A 15,454-nucleotide genomic window follows, 5' to 3' on the forward strand; every position below is an offset into this window, starting at 1 on the left:
CCACATCCTTTTTACGTCTAGTAATGGCTTTTTCAAGAACATCAGTTTTTAAGAAGTCATCCTCTTGCATTTTAATCAGCATAAACTTATTGTGCTTTCTTGCAGTCTGTATCTCCCTGTACCAGTCATCAGGAATGTACATAATTTTATTGCGAGCTGCCCGTTCTATAAGACCAAAATCTGAATCGTTTGGTAGGTAAGAATGGCCAGAAACCATGAACTTTTGGTCTATAACTTCAACACTGCTCTCTTGTGTAATTTTCATCAGAGACAAGGCTACCTTCAGGTTCCTGTTCTGTCCAGTACATGTATCACTGTATATAATTACTCGTTTATGGGGGTTCAGTTTAATGTGTTTTACAACACATGATGCAATCTCTTGTGATCCCCTGGATGCAATGGTCTCATCCCACACATACATATATCCTAAATTTTTAGCCATGTCATGTTTTCCTAAATTGTAGCAATACATGTTCCTTCTGTAATATGCTTCAGAAACACTTATTTTGGGAAATGGGAGAGCTTTTTGTAAATCTATAGTGATAGTATATAGATCGGGACATTCCTTAGCATTTTCTCCATCAGATGCCAAACTCTTGCGGGCTTTGTCGGCCTTTCGCAAATGCAGATGATGATCTCTCTCCAGTTCAGCTCTTTTCTCCAGGTTCTCTTCTACATTAATTGCCTGTTTGTATTTATCACAGGATTTGCAGGTATCTTTTCTGGGCGGATGAAAGTGTAGATTGAATTCATTGTTGAAAACATGTCTATAGTAATACTCTTTCATGGGTTCTGTTTTATTTTCTTTACACCAATCTTCATAAAGGTTGTACATTTTTGTTATGTTAAGCTCAGGACTTAGGTATTTCCGATTTGGATTATCCTTCCTTGAGTAATGACTTTCGAAGGAAGGGAACATGTTGATATGATCTTTCACTGCTTGTTTCTGTTCTGGAGTAATTTTCTGTGCTGCTACGTTTGCCTTTTCTGTCTTCTCCACGGGACTGGCCATTTCTTATTTTCTTAATGGCTCTTGTAACTCTTCCATCACTTACAAGAAAAGTATTCAAGGAAAAATGTTTGCATACTCAAACTGTGCCACTGCCTTTGTTTATGTGATACAAGTTTGTGCTATGCCTGTTCCCTTTACTTCCATCCACACGACGTCTTTGCTTGACAGCAGCCTGATGTATAAGTCCACAGAAATATGCATTTTGCTTTCCAAAATCTCCAATTTTTCTAAAACTTACAAACTGTCCACGTCTTTCATCTTCAGTAACTAACGACAAACATTTTTTTGAGCATCCACAGTCAATATTTCTGAAAACCTTACCTTTTACTATATTTCCCTTGGCATTAATATACGTTTTTCCTAAATTACGTAACCTCTTTGCTATAGCTCTTCTTGATTCATGTTTCTGGTTTTTTTTGTCTTAACAGGTTTTGGATCACAACCCTGAACTATTTTTTCTTCTTCGCCTCCTTCCTTTGGTTCCTCTGGATTTATTGTCCTCGGTCGTTTTGGAGTGTTACCTTTTGAACAGCTTGCATCTGAAAAATGCATACACTGTTAGAAATCTACCAAGGCAAAAATAAATAATCCTACACCTCTACACACAATTACACATAGGCCTAATTACACTCACAATATTAAGAATTATTGTTAATATAGGACACATCATATTCTTAAAATATTGAATAGGCCTATGAACTTACTATTATTAGTATGAACAAAAAAAGATTAGTTACAAAAAGGTTATTTAAGGCCGCTTTTTGCCTCAGTGCTTTAATTTTAATGGAAATATATGAAAAGAATCAATGTAAATATAAAATATCTAATTTTAAATCACTAAATAATGAGGAACTGCCGTAAATACAGTTGGTTTTGTCACCTAACCTAAAACACTTCGATCGCTAAACAATCTTTTACAATGCACGAAAAGACAATTATTATTGAAAATCAACTAAATTGACTTACCTGAGACATCACCACTATCTTCAGAAAGAATATAATCCTTGTCTTTATCACTGCCGTCACTATTAAGTATGAAATTCATCAATAATTCCTTGTTTGCCATTCCATTCTATACTATAACCTCATATCACCATTAAAACAAACAGCTGTTTAGTGATATACTGGTGTAAATCAGACTTACTTCACTATGATTCTAAATGGTTTGAGATATTCCTTCACCCCTCCCAGTAAGTGGTGCCATCTCTGGCCAGAAATTGCAGTTATGGGTTACTTCACTATGAAACTAAATGAATATACCATTTTCCTAAATTCTTACATGCTTAACTCCAAATAGCCATTTTACTGACTTACACCACTATGATTATATATATATATATATATATATATATGTCTTTTGCATTTCTCAAATAGTCCTTAAAAAGGCATTGGGTTATTCCATTTTTTCAGTTTCTGATTTTTGAGTTTTGTAATCTACCACGTGATTTTATGGCTGATGAAGTCTCAAATAGAGACGAAACATGTCCCTAAATATTTTAAATATGTTTTTATTTAAATAGTTCATTGTAAAGTGATGTTAAAGTGATGTGTATTGATTGGGTGTACCAAAACCTAACATTGTTTCTTAGTTTTATGTCCTAAGGAGTGGTCCAGTTTCTTTCTTGCTAGAACATCCAAGAAAGGAAGGCATCCGCCTGACTCCGTCTCCATAGTGAATTTAATTGAAGGATGTTGCTGATTTGGGTGGTTTAGAAATAGATGAAGTTTCTCAGGACCTTCTATCCAGACCACAAATGTATCATCAACATACCTCCACCAAATCATAAGTTTGACAGGCGCCGAAAGGTTACAGCGATTTGCAGATTCATAGAGCCCTGCATCCCAGAGAAATGACCAAGCAAAGCTAACAGAAAGAAGAAGTGAAGGGAACTGTCTACCTGCCTTACATTCATAACACCACAGATCGAATTGCCAAGGCCCTCCACAAACACAATATAGAAACCGTATTTGGCTTAGTCACTAAAATTGCTCACAGTCTGGGTAAAACCAAGGACAAATTGTGTCCACTTTTATATCCTGGGGTATACGAAATTCCCTGTACTTGCGGCAAGGTATACATTGGCTAAACTTGCCAGTCCATTGGTACTCGTATCAAGGAACATGAACAAAATATTCATCTCAACCAGCCAGGCAAATTGGCAATAGCTGAGCATGCTCTATCGTTGGGTCATGATGTCGTGTTCCAAAGATGCTCGAACTCCTACCCACACTAGACTCTACAGGTGCAGGATTATACGAGAAGCTGTGGAAATACGTAGAAATTGTAACAATTTCAACACGGACACTGGCTATCAATTAAGGGGAAGTCCGCTATAGCGAGTACGGCATATAACGAGAACTCCGTTATAGGGACGACTCGTTTCTGTCCCTTCAAAATTCCTATATTAAACTGTGTATCGTCCTTCGGTTACAGCAAAAACCCTATCACTGGCGCATCCGTTATTACGTGCGATTAAGCGCGCACGATTTTTTCCGTAACCGATATTTATGCACCCCAGCGATGATATTGCATGCGATCGATTACCTTCGGCATCGTTTCCTCGCTATGTCTACTAGCGATTTCTCTCGTCGACATTCGAAGGCAATGTCAGAGTCGAGCAGTAATATCTGTCGACAGCTGTTCTGTAAAGAAAATTCGAAATGAAAGAGAACATATTTTCATATTAAATGCGTAAATAACGTGTCCGATAACAGTTGTTAACTCGTTAAAAATTAAGGCTGACCAAACGACCGCTTAATTTGGAGGCTAAATACTGCAATTAAGTAAGAATAGGATACACCTCGAGATACGGCAGAGTGCTTGATTGATTTCAGAGGTTAGTTCATATTTTGTCGCGTCTGGTTAAATTATGGAAAGGCTATTATGAAAATTTATAGCGAGAAAGGTATAATTTCTCTACTGGCGCTTGAAGTGTTTTTTCATCGTACGTATAGTACAGTTAAGTTAGGACAAATACAGTAGAGATAATACGCAACACTGAGCGAGATATCGAGGGACAGCTACTGGAGCTCACTCTAGCGGATAGACCTGCACAGTACTGATTCTCTCATAAGAGCACGTGTATTTTTGTGTGAAGTTTTTGGTGTTATTTATGCATTTTCAGTGAGTTGACATAAATAAATAGTAGTGTGTGTCATTCCTTGATATCTCCTCTCATCATGAGGGGAAGGGTATGTGCTGTGTTTAGCTGCAGTAATTACGAAGTAGAGAAAAATGCGCGGTCGTTCTTCAGGTTCCCTCGTGACAAGAACATGTAAGTAATATTGTGTTTGCATATATGTTCTTCCAGTGACAGAGATTTTTATAGTACTTCATAATCTTCTGACCTGCTCAACCCAAATTTAACTGGCATAAAATGTAATACGCATAGTTTATTCTATAGTGCAGCAGTTAACCTTCAATACCGATGTGTTGTTGTAGGTGTGATCTGTGGGTTTTGAAATGTCACAGAAGCGATTTGGATAAGGTGTACAAGAAAGAAGGGACGTTACGCTTATATAATAATTATAAGATCTGTTCAGATCATTTCCAGGCCAGCGACTTTAGAAATCCTCGACAATACAGCCAAGGGTATGTTACATTTTTGCTCTAATTGTACGTAAATATTCCTTAAAGCATCACTATCGACAACGTTTTCATACTTTTCTTTCTTTATCCCTCTTCTCAGATTAAAGCCGGGATTTTATAGATTATCTTTCTGTTAGTAGGCTTCATGTTAGGAGGAAAATTGTCCAGTTATTAAATGTTAATTCGCCGGGCTCAGACAGTTAAGGTGCTGGCCTTCTGACCCCAACTTGGCAGGTTCGATCCTGGCTCAGTCCAGTGGTATTTGAAGGTGCTCAAATACGTCAGCCTCGTGTCGGTAGATTTATTGGCACGTAAAAGAACTCCTGCGGGACTAAATTCCGTCACCTCGGCGTCTCCGAAAACCGTAAAAGAGTAGTTAGTGGGACGTAAAACAAAAAACATTATTATTATTATTATTATTAAATGTTAATTCATTGCATCATATGTGTAAGGAATATCTTTCTGTTAGTAGGCTTCATGTTAAGAGGAAAATTGTCCAGCTATTAAATGTTAATTCATTGCATCATATGTGTAAGGAATGTGCCGATATTTTTATTGACAAGTGTCTTAATGTGATGATACAATGTTTTTAAATGAGAAAAAAGACAAATCCAACCGTAAGAGTTCAGGCAGGAATGCTAAAGCTAAAAAAGCAATGCATAAATTAAAGATCAAGCCATTTCACACCAGTCCATTTCACTTCTTGGTTATATGTCTAATTTCAGTCTTTGAATAATAACCTATTAAATAAATCTTCATTAATTTATCCAGAATTGCTTTAGTAACTTCGAAGTTAATATCTCAATAACACTTTCTTTCTAGACGTAATTTATTTATCCATTTCCGTAGATATTTGAATTTAGCGCGATTTGTTCAGGTCAAGTCACTAGGAGCGCCACCGTCGAATTGTCTCCCATTTTAGAAAGGCGAAATCCGTAAGTGTCGCGTATTATCTCTACTGTATTTGGTTAGGATTCGTGACGCTTTTTGAATAAGAAAACTGAAACGTTTGCAACAAAATGATCATCTTCGGTACGGTACCGGTATAGTTTTCTCACTTTGTGCATTTGCGAGCTCTCTCGTTGACATTCAAAGGCGATGTTGGAGTTGATTAGTAATACCCATCGACTGCTGTTCTCTAAAGAAAATTCGAAATGAAAGAGGATAACACGTTTTCGTAATAAATGCGTAAATAACGTGGCCGATAGCAGTTGTTAACTCGTTAAAAATAAAGACTGAAGTAAATGATATCTTAATTTTAATGTTATATACGGAAATTAAGTAAGAATGTGATACACCTCAAGATATGGCAGAGTACATCACTGATTTCAGAGGATATTTCATATCTTCTGCCTGCTGTCATTTCTTGACGGATACAGTACTTCTGCATCTATCTCTTGACACAGGCCAGAGTAAAGTGTAGCTTCCACCGAAGTCCCAGTCTCATCCATGACTGTGACAATATGGAAGTTGCTGGGGTATGGGTAGTGCTGAGTAATGACATTCAGAGCACGACTAGTGCATCTGAGTGTTATGAAAGGTGCTGCTCATAGGGTCAGTTGTGCTGCAATAGTACTTTCTGACCCAGTGAGGAAAGCAATGGCAAACTACCTCACTCCTCATCTTGCCTAGTATGCCTCATTTTGGTGGTGCCATTGGTTTTTGGGGTTTCCTTATAACCGCATAACCTTTGGTGGTGCTATTTGAGGATCCAACCAGCCTCTGGGCAGATGACCTAACAGACAGACAGATTTCATATCTTCTCGCGTCTAGTTACGGCTATTTATATGTAAATTTTTCGCTAGGAGGTTATTTCTCTACATGCGTTTCAAATACGTTTTCATGGTAGGCTACATATACGGTTAGGTTAGGTGACACTGTTTGAAGAAGAAAGCTGAGGTGTTTGCCACAGAAATCTCTGGAGTGATACTGTATTTCTCCGAATCCAAGACTTGTTTTTTCCTCAGAATCTCATGCGAAAACTCAAGGGTTGTTGCATTCGCGGCCTACCAGTAAGTTAATGGATACCACTGGCAACTACCGCGGTAACCACGCTGCTTCTTTTCACATGCGCTCAGAACTCATTGACAATAAACGACCACCTCTTTATTACACATCGCTAGCCGCGACAACCGGTTGTACAGTGCCTGTGTGTTTCTCAAATCTGCAGAATGGCATAAAAACATGCGACCCTTCGAATTCTTAGAAAAGCCATGCCTACTCAGTGGCAGAGTTATAACGCGTCTATTGTACTTGACGCTTAGTAAAATTAAGGTTTATAGACAGCAGGAATATTTTCGTGATGGATAGTCGTATTGTGAAGATACGTGAAAAAGGTATTGCCGGCAAATTTTCAACGGGTTCTAGTCTATATTATGATGCCAATTTTAAGTTAATGTTTTATTAAACACTGGAAAATGTAGAATAATTGTGCAGCCGCAAGAAAATACGGCATATTTCTAACTAAAGCCAATATTTGGCGTTAGCGTGAAGACAAAGAGTTTTAAAAAAATGCGTACTGTACTAAACATGCATTCAGTGGTCCGCAACAAGGACTCTTTAAAGAAGTCGAAGATAAAATTGTAAGGTATGTGCACGAAAAATGCAAGGGCGGAATGGCCATACCATGGCGCAATAAACTCGTTCGTTGATTTTCAACGTTCGCGATTAGGCCTATACATCGCTAGTCGCTGAATTTGGCCGAACCCAGACGTGCGTGTAGCGGTAGCCGGTTATACCTGACGCTGACAGCAAGAATAATTTCCTGATGGATCGTTGCATTGTAGAGACGCATGGAATAGGTATTGCCAGAAAATTTTCAACGAGTTCTCTTCGGTATTACGATGCCAATGTTAAGTTAATTGTCCTTAAACCCGCAGAAATAAAGAATAATGGTAGGCACACAAAAAAAAAAAAAAAAAAAAAACGGCGTGACGAATGTTCAGCGTCTAAAAATGCGTAGGCCTACTGTACAACAAGGCATTCATATGATTTTACAAACTTCTTTTTTGAGCTTGATTTAAATATTTGAAGAAAAAAGTGGGGTTTATCTTGGATTCGGAGAAATACGGTACTATTTTTTTTTCAGACTGAAATTAAACATACACTTTCACGTCGTACCGTATCGGATTACGAAAAATAACAAACAAGTAAGCCTTAGTGTGGATATCATCTGCAGAAACGCAAGTTTTGAACAAATGGATTGCCGTTTCATACTGATTTTAAAGTGCATGAAGGATTTTCCGACTTTTATACAAAAATCGGATATAACGACAATTCGTTATGGCGAGTAAATTTTTCACTGTTATGAATTCTCGCTATAACGGACTTCTACTGTACGTGGTTGCCAGCCATTAAAGATTTACATAAGTAGTTCCCTTCCCTGTCCCTTCACTATCGCCAGATGTTTCATTCCAGCCTTGTGTCAGTGTCATACTTTTGTATGTGTGTACACCTGTTATGTTATGCGACCCTCTAAGACTGATCCTGATGGTTCTGCCAGCTTCCGCTTCGAACGCTAGCACTGTACCGCATCCGCTGAGCCATCTGGTGACAAATGAACATACCACTTCCATTTCTATTATAACGTCTAAATTCAAACCTCATTGTTTGAGAAGCCTTTCTCGTGAACAGCCGAGATTTTCTTCTGAAGACGCAGAGCAAAGTTCTCTATGAAACAAAGAATTTCACCTTATTTTCTTCACACAGCATAAGCCCAAAAGCCTATATCATGTCCGAGCCGTGAAAGCATCAATGGCAACTTCTAAGAATGAATCAGTGCAGGTAGCAAGACTTATTGTTTAATCAACCATGCTCTGAATTGGCATGATCTTTACATGAATTGACGACGATTACTCATCTGAGGTATGTAGTGTTACTGACTGAACAAGAAAGTGTACATAAACTTTTCAATGCATGAAATGTGTTTATGAAAAGGAATGTCAGAAATACCAATACTATGACTTCCCAGTAATTTCATTTGGAAGGAGAAGAAAAATGCTGGTACCACACTCCTTTAGAGTAGCAATTCATGTTGTTCTCTTACTTCCTTACTTTTACACTACAAAGTGAATGATTATAGAAACTAGGTTTCATAAATGTATGAGTATGACCCGCATAGTTTTTTTTTTTTTTTTTTACGAATTGGAAATTCAAGCATAGTAACTTGGTAATTAGTATCCCTCTCCAGTGGCCTCATCTTGAAGGAAGTATTACATGCACTGGAAAGGGATGACAAAGACATACGGAACATACACATTGAGCTACTGAACGCAGCTGTACATTCTGATGAGGACTCTGCAGTGGAAGGTGAAGGGGGTATAACAGACAATCTTACAGGACAGCAGTTGCACGGACTAACCAAAATAATTTCCAGCCATGAACATGATAAACAGTATTATGCTCCCCCTGAAGAGGATTTCTTGCCACATAAAAGGTCTAAAAAGAGATGCCTCGAGACCTCTCAACTTGGACCCAGGATGATCTCCAGACTGAATCTTTACCATCTCCCAATTTGGACTACTATTCACTCACCTTGGATTACTCAGAATATCCTATCTAAATTTAAGGAAAGAAGGAAATGGAAGAAAGTATAAATTTAAGGAAAGAAGGAAATGGAAGAATGTAAGTACAGATGAAGGGCATCAGAAGAACAGACAGCTCCATAAAAAAGTTAATCACCGGGCGAGTTGGCTGTGCGCGTAGAGGCGCGTGGCTGTGAGCTTGCATCCGGGAGATAGTAGGTTCGAATCCCACTATCGGCAGCCCTGAAGATGGTTTTCCGTGGTTTCCCATTTTCACACCAGGCAAATGCTGGGGCTGTACCTTAATTAAGGCCACGGCCGCTTCCTTCCAACTCCTAGGCCTTTCCGATCCCATCGTCGCCATAAGACCTATCTGTGTCGGTGCGACGTAAAGCCCCTAGCCAAAAAAAAAAAAAAAAAAAAAAGAGTTAATCATCACTGATAAACATAAAAGGATAAAAAGTCTCATAAGACAAGGAAAGATCTCTTTAGCTACCAACTGTGTTAAGAAAATTTGCTGCATCCCAAGAAGGAATTTAACATCTGCTCTCCATGATAACGATAACTTTCTGATTGTTGAAGAAGACAAGATCAAAAAAGCACTGGAAAATGCATATTACATCTTGTACAATGAAGATTTCCAGTATTCTCACATCAATGGGAGAGCTCTGGGTATTGACAACCTTCCACAATTATTGTGGATGAGCTTAAAAATCTATTCTACAGTACAATTTCATCCAACCAATTTACCAGGGTGGTGGCTGGCCCTGTGAATTTCATAAATAGGTCATAACACCAATTCCGAAGAATGTAAATGCAATTAAATGTGAAATGTTCAGAACTATCAGCCTATCCTGCATACATCCAAGATCTTACTGAATATCATAAAGAAAAGATTGGAAGGAAAAGTACATGACTACCTTAATGAAACTCAGTTTGGTTTCTGTTGGGGTGTGGGCACAAGAGATGCTATCTGCTGCTTGAAAATTCTAGCAGAATACATGATTGACAGAAAAAGACCATTCTAAATTTGTTTCACTGATTATGAAAAGGCCTTTGATAGAGTAATAATAATAATAATAATAATAATAATAATAATAATAATAATAATAATAATAATAATAATAATAATAATAATAATAATAATGTTATTTGCTTTATGTCCCACAGTTTTTGGAGATGCCGAGGTGCAGGAATTTAGTCCCACAAGAGTTCTTTTTACGTGCCAGTAAATCTACCGACACAAGGCTGTCGTATCTGGGCACCTTCAAATACCACTGGACTGAGCCAGGATCGAACCTGCCAAGTTGGGGTCAGAAGACCAGCGCCTCAACCATCTGAGCCACTCAGCCCGGCTTTGATAGAGTATTCTGGCATAAACTGTTTCCTCTACTTCACAAGATAGGTGCGGAAAACCAGCTCATCTCTCTCATTTGAGATCTGTTCCATGGTCAAAAAGCTGCAGTATCCCTAAAGAATGGCCATTCGAACCCCATACCCATTAAGAAGGGTGTAATGCAGAGATGTCGCCTCTCACCAGTCCTGTTCAATGCTTTTGGAGAACTGATGATGGAAGAAATACTAGAAGGATCAAATATGGATATAAATGTAAATAGAACATTGGTCAGGATAATAAAGTTTGCAGATGACCAAGCCTTACTAGCAGGTTTCATTACAATCAATTATTTCTATAATTTAATCTACTGTGGAAAGCTATGGAATGAAGATAAACACCTCAAAGACAAAATGCATGGTCATATCGCAATCGTCAAAACTCATCCACTTAATGATCCACAATGACAGGATCGAACAAGTCCATACATTTACCTATCTCAGCCAGGAAATAACTGAGGATGGAAGGAGCATGACAGAGATAAAGAGCCATATTTCTCAAGCTATGCGGAAGAAGTTACTGTGTAGCAATAAACTCAGTCTACCCCCCTTTGCATAACGATCCTACAAGCATTTGTTCGGACTGTTCTATTATACACCTCAGAAACATGGACAATAAAGAAAAGTTGTGTAAAGTACCTTGAAGTCTTCAAAATGTTTCCGTAGGATCATTAGATGTTTCGTGGATAAAAAATGTGAAAAATACCGAGGTACTGCACAGAGTAAATCAGAAGAGATCTCTGATAAAACTAATTCGCAAAAGTTGTCTTTCTTGGTGGGGCCACAGCTTACGCCATTCTCAGCAGATGACAATATGTGAAAGGGTTCATAAATGGAAAGCAACCTCAGGGAAGACCAAGAAATATATATCTTAAACAAATCCAAGAAGATACCAGAATGGGAAAATACATAACAATGAAAAGGCCTGCAAAACAACCATACAGCTTGGCATCATTTTGTGACAACAGACCAGTCTGTGAACAGAATATTCAATGATGATGACTCAATCTGGAAAAGTCAGCCACAAATATTTGAGTGTTTCTTTGACAAGGAGTAAAACTCCATGAACAGAACAATGTGTTAGTTTCTGAAGTTAACTCCACAGAACAGACTTGTGTTATGTGTAGAAACAATCTTCTGTTTCTTTATTCATAAGAGTACACTAAATGAGGCCCAATTTTATGAAAAGTTGTAAATAATAGTCTATAAATATACTTCTTTTTTAAAAATTTGATGTGCCTATAGTTTTCTGTAAATACATTTTCTGGTTATTTATCATCCAGATAAAAGACAACACAGGGTCACATTCAATAATTATGTAACTTAAGTGTATTACCAAATTTTGGAAAATTTGCTCTCATACGAGATGATACCAGAATACTATTGACAACCCATAGAGACAGTTTACATGAAAATAGTTTTTCTTGAATTCCCTTCAAAGAATATCTTAGTTAGATTTGACAAAAATGAACCAGTTAAGAGAAAAATAAAAACTCTGTTCTTTCCAGATTAAAGGAAACAGAACTGAAAGATAGGTATTAAGTCCTCCATATAATAGAGACCATCTTTTCATATGATACATCCTTTACCAGCTGTCTCTAACAAATGACTAATAAACATTTGAAATATGATGCAAACCAACCTAAAAAGAGAAGAGAATGAAAATGCAAATGCAATACAAATCATTACAATCCTTTAATTACACTCAAACCTTCAACTTTGAAAAATATACATTGCCACTCTATAATTTACAATTATGAGCCCATCTTGGAAATGGTATAGTGTCCTTAATATTGTTTATTCTAAGAAGAAGCTGAATATACCTTTCAAAACCCATACCAAAACCTGCTGATGGCACACTCCCAAATTTCCTCAATTCAAGATACCACGAGAGAGATTCATCCAGGCCTAACTGATGTAGTCTTTGTTCAAGAAGCAAAAAATTATCTTCTCGCAGACTTCCTCCACACAATTCGCCCACATGAGGTGTCAGAAGATCAACAGCACAAACCTGCATTTCAAAACACACAGTAACCAGAACAAAAGGATAACATTTTCTTTTAAGGGCAGAAAATGACTGAGCATATACAAAATATCATTGAAAATACATACAATATCAAATAATAATTAAAATAAGAAATATAATTTCTATCTCTCTATCTCTGCAGTGAATTTATCAACATTAAAACAATTAGTCTAAATTAAGCTCATTTACTCATCAATGGAAGCATGAAGGTGGATAATTGGAAATGACAATTTTTAAAATGACTTAGAATACAAACAATAAAAACAGAATAAGCAAAGACATTCAGCACAAAATAAGAGCAGGGAGGAAAATTATTGGCATACTTCGGGATAGTAAGTCCAAAACAAAAATTCTTTCAATCAGAACTTTACTGAATTTGAAAGTACTTTGGCAGTCTTGAAGGAATCACACACAAGTGATAGAAAACTTGTTCCTACTATCATGATAGGTCTGTATCTAGGGAAAAAAAAAAAAGAAAAGAAAAAGACATGTAAAACTGATCTTGAAAACATACAGTTCCTTTTCAGACCCTGTAATAATTAAGAGGGGAATTCCTCAAGGCAGTATTATTGGACCTTTATGGTTTCTTATATATATCAATGATATGTGTAAAGAAGTGGAATCAGAGATAAGGCTGTTTGCAGATGATGTTATTCTGTACAGAGTAATAAATAAGTTACAAGATTGTGAGCGGCTGCAGGGTGACCTCGATAGTGTTGTGAGATGGACGGTGGGCAATGGTCTGATGATAAACAGGGTTAAAAGTCAGGTTGTGAGTTTCACAAATAGGAAAAGTCCTCTCAGTTTTAATTACTGTGTTGATGGGGTGAAAGTTCCTATTGGGGATCATTGTAAGTACGGTACCTAAGTGTTAATATAAGAAAATACCTTCATTGGGGTAATCACATAAATATGATTGTTAATAAAGGATACAGATCTCTGCACATGGTTATGAGGGTATTTAGGGGTTATAGTAAGGATGTAAAGGAGAGGGCATATAAGTCTCTGGTAAGACCCCAACTGGAGTATGGTTCCAGTGTATGGGACCCTCACCAGGATTACTTGATTCAAGAACTGGAAAAAATCCAAAGAAAAGCAGCTCGATTTGTTCTGGGTGATTTCCGACAAAAGAGTAGCGTTACAAAAATGTTGCAAAGTTTGGGCTGGGAAGATTTGGGAGAAAGGAGACGAGCTGCTCGATTAAGTGGTATGTTCCGAGCTGTCAGTGGAGAGATGGCGTGGGAGGACATCAGTAGACGAATAAGTTTGAGTGGTGTCTTTAAAAGTAGGAAAGATCACAATATGAAGATAAAGTTGGAATTCAAGAGGACAAATTGGGGCAAATATTCGTTTATAGGAAGGGGAGTTAGGGATTGGAATAACTTACCAAGGGAAATGTTCAATAATTTTCCAAATTTTTTATTATCATTTGGAACAATTTGAAAAAGTAGTCATTCTACCTGAAATAAAAGTTGCAATCCAATCTATAGGTGTAAGTCATAACACATCAGTAGAGGCCTGGGAATGTCAACTTCTCGCACAACAATTTGAAGCAGAGGGTAAAAGAGTCACTATACAATTGACACTGGGACACTGTCAAATTGAAGCCAATGCACTTGACAAGAAAGGTGCTAAAGTTTCAGCAGTTGTGGATAATGAAATATCTTACCAGTTTGCCAAACTGACCATCAGAATGTTATTTCATGAAAATCAAGATCATGCTCTGGAAGAGAGAATATTTTGAAAGCTGTGGAAACACGGAATTCCGTTGCCCACATCTGTCAAATATGTGATAACTTACATGACAATGAAGCCGCTTCTGTTTGCTAGTTCTGGCCTCTTCTAGTGAATATTTTGGTCTATTTGGCTGCTGTATTTAAGCACATCCCTGCCCCTCCCCTATCCGATTTTGTGAAAGTACCTTCCAGTAAACAATACTTTTGAAATCATATCTCAAGAAAATCATCTTCATTTCCAGCTTCTTGGGTTGGGTTATGGATCGAGGACCTCCCTTGTTACCCATCTCTCCACCACTCCTTTCCTTTTTCGAGTACATCTTCTAGTTTTCTACCCCTCTTCTCTATGCACTCCCTCATTGTATCTACCCATCTCTTTCAGGGTCGTCCTCTTGGCCTCTTTCCTGTTAACTTTTCTGCAAATACCTTTCTTGATACTCTCGGAATGTCCACCATATTCACATTTTAAAATTCCCTGGCATTTTCCTGTTTTTCAGGCACAAAAAACATCTTTCCCCCCGACACATGACTAAAAATAAAATTAGAAATGAAGTTTCCAGCTATGACAGTAACATTGAAATCCATTTTGAAAACTAAACATCCAAAATATAATTGTTCAATTAATGTGCATATTAAATTTCAAAACTTGAAGTTGAATTAATTACACTCACTTTAAGATATTAAAAAATGATTACCATTATTGCTTCAGTGAGGAAATTTCTTCATCTATAGCAACCAAAGACTGTCAAGCTTCTGCCATCACCCTCCTCTCCTTTTCTTGATAAAAATCCAGCTCTCGTTACACACAGTTTCTAACATTCTAAGGAAGTAGGAATTAAGAAAATCTTACTTGGAATGAGTGTCAGAGGAGAGATGTGTTCTTGTGATGCCTTAGCAACCCACCATCCTACCCCCAGAAGTACATTTACTTTTATAACCTAATGTCAAGTTCAGCCAGTTCTTATCATCCCTTTCAAGTTATTAAAAAAAATTTTGAACAGTGAAGTTAAAATAAAATTAAATTCTGTAGGTAATATCCCGGCTACAAACACAAACTGTGTTCTGCCTGCCACAGCTACCACATCAAATTATTATTATTATTATTATTATTATTATTCCTCCTTCCCCGCCTCCTCCTCCTCCATTAAAGAAGGTTTGCCGCCCTATGAAGCACCA

General features: G+C 37.4%; 1 protein-coding gene across 5 annotated transcripts in view; it reads right to left on the minus strand.

Annotated features, from left to right (window-relative positions):
* The window catches only part of AsnRS-m (asparagine--tRNA ligase, mitochondrial), a 196,657-nt gene that overhangs the window by 125,894 nt on the left and 55,309 nt on the right, over window positions 1-15,454 (minus strand). For 4 of the 5 annotated variants that reach the window (XM_068226606.1, XM_068226605.1, XM_068226607.1 and 1 more), the window contains exon 4: window positions 12,340-12,527. In XM_068226606.1, the coding sequence (XP_068082707.1) occupies window positions 12,340-12,527 (188 nt within the window). Of the gene's footprint in view, window positions 1-12,189; window positions 12,528-15,454 lie in introns of those variants that run through there. The other variant, XM_067142773.2, reaches the window with a different exon arrangement.

This window comes from Anabrus simplex, chromosome 3 (genome assembly GCF_040414725.1).
Source record: "Anabrus simplex isolate iqAnaSimp1 chromosome 3, ASM4041472v1, whole genome shotgun sequence".
Lineage (NCBI taxonomy): Eukaryota > Metazoa > Arthropoda > Insecta > Orthoptera > Tettigoniidae > Anabrus > Anabrus simplex.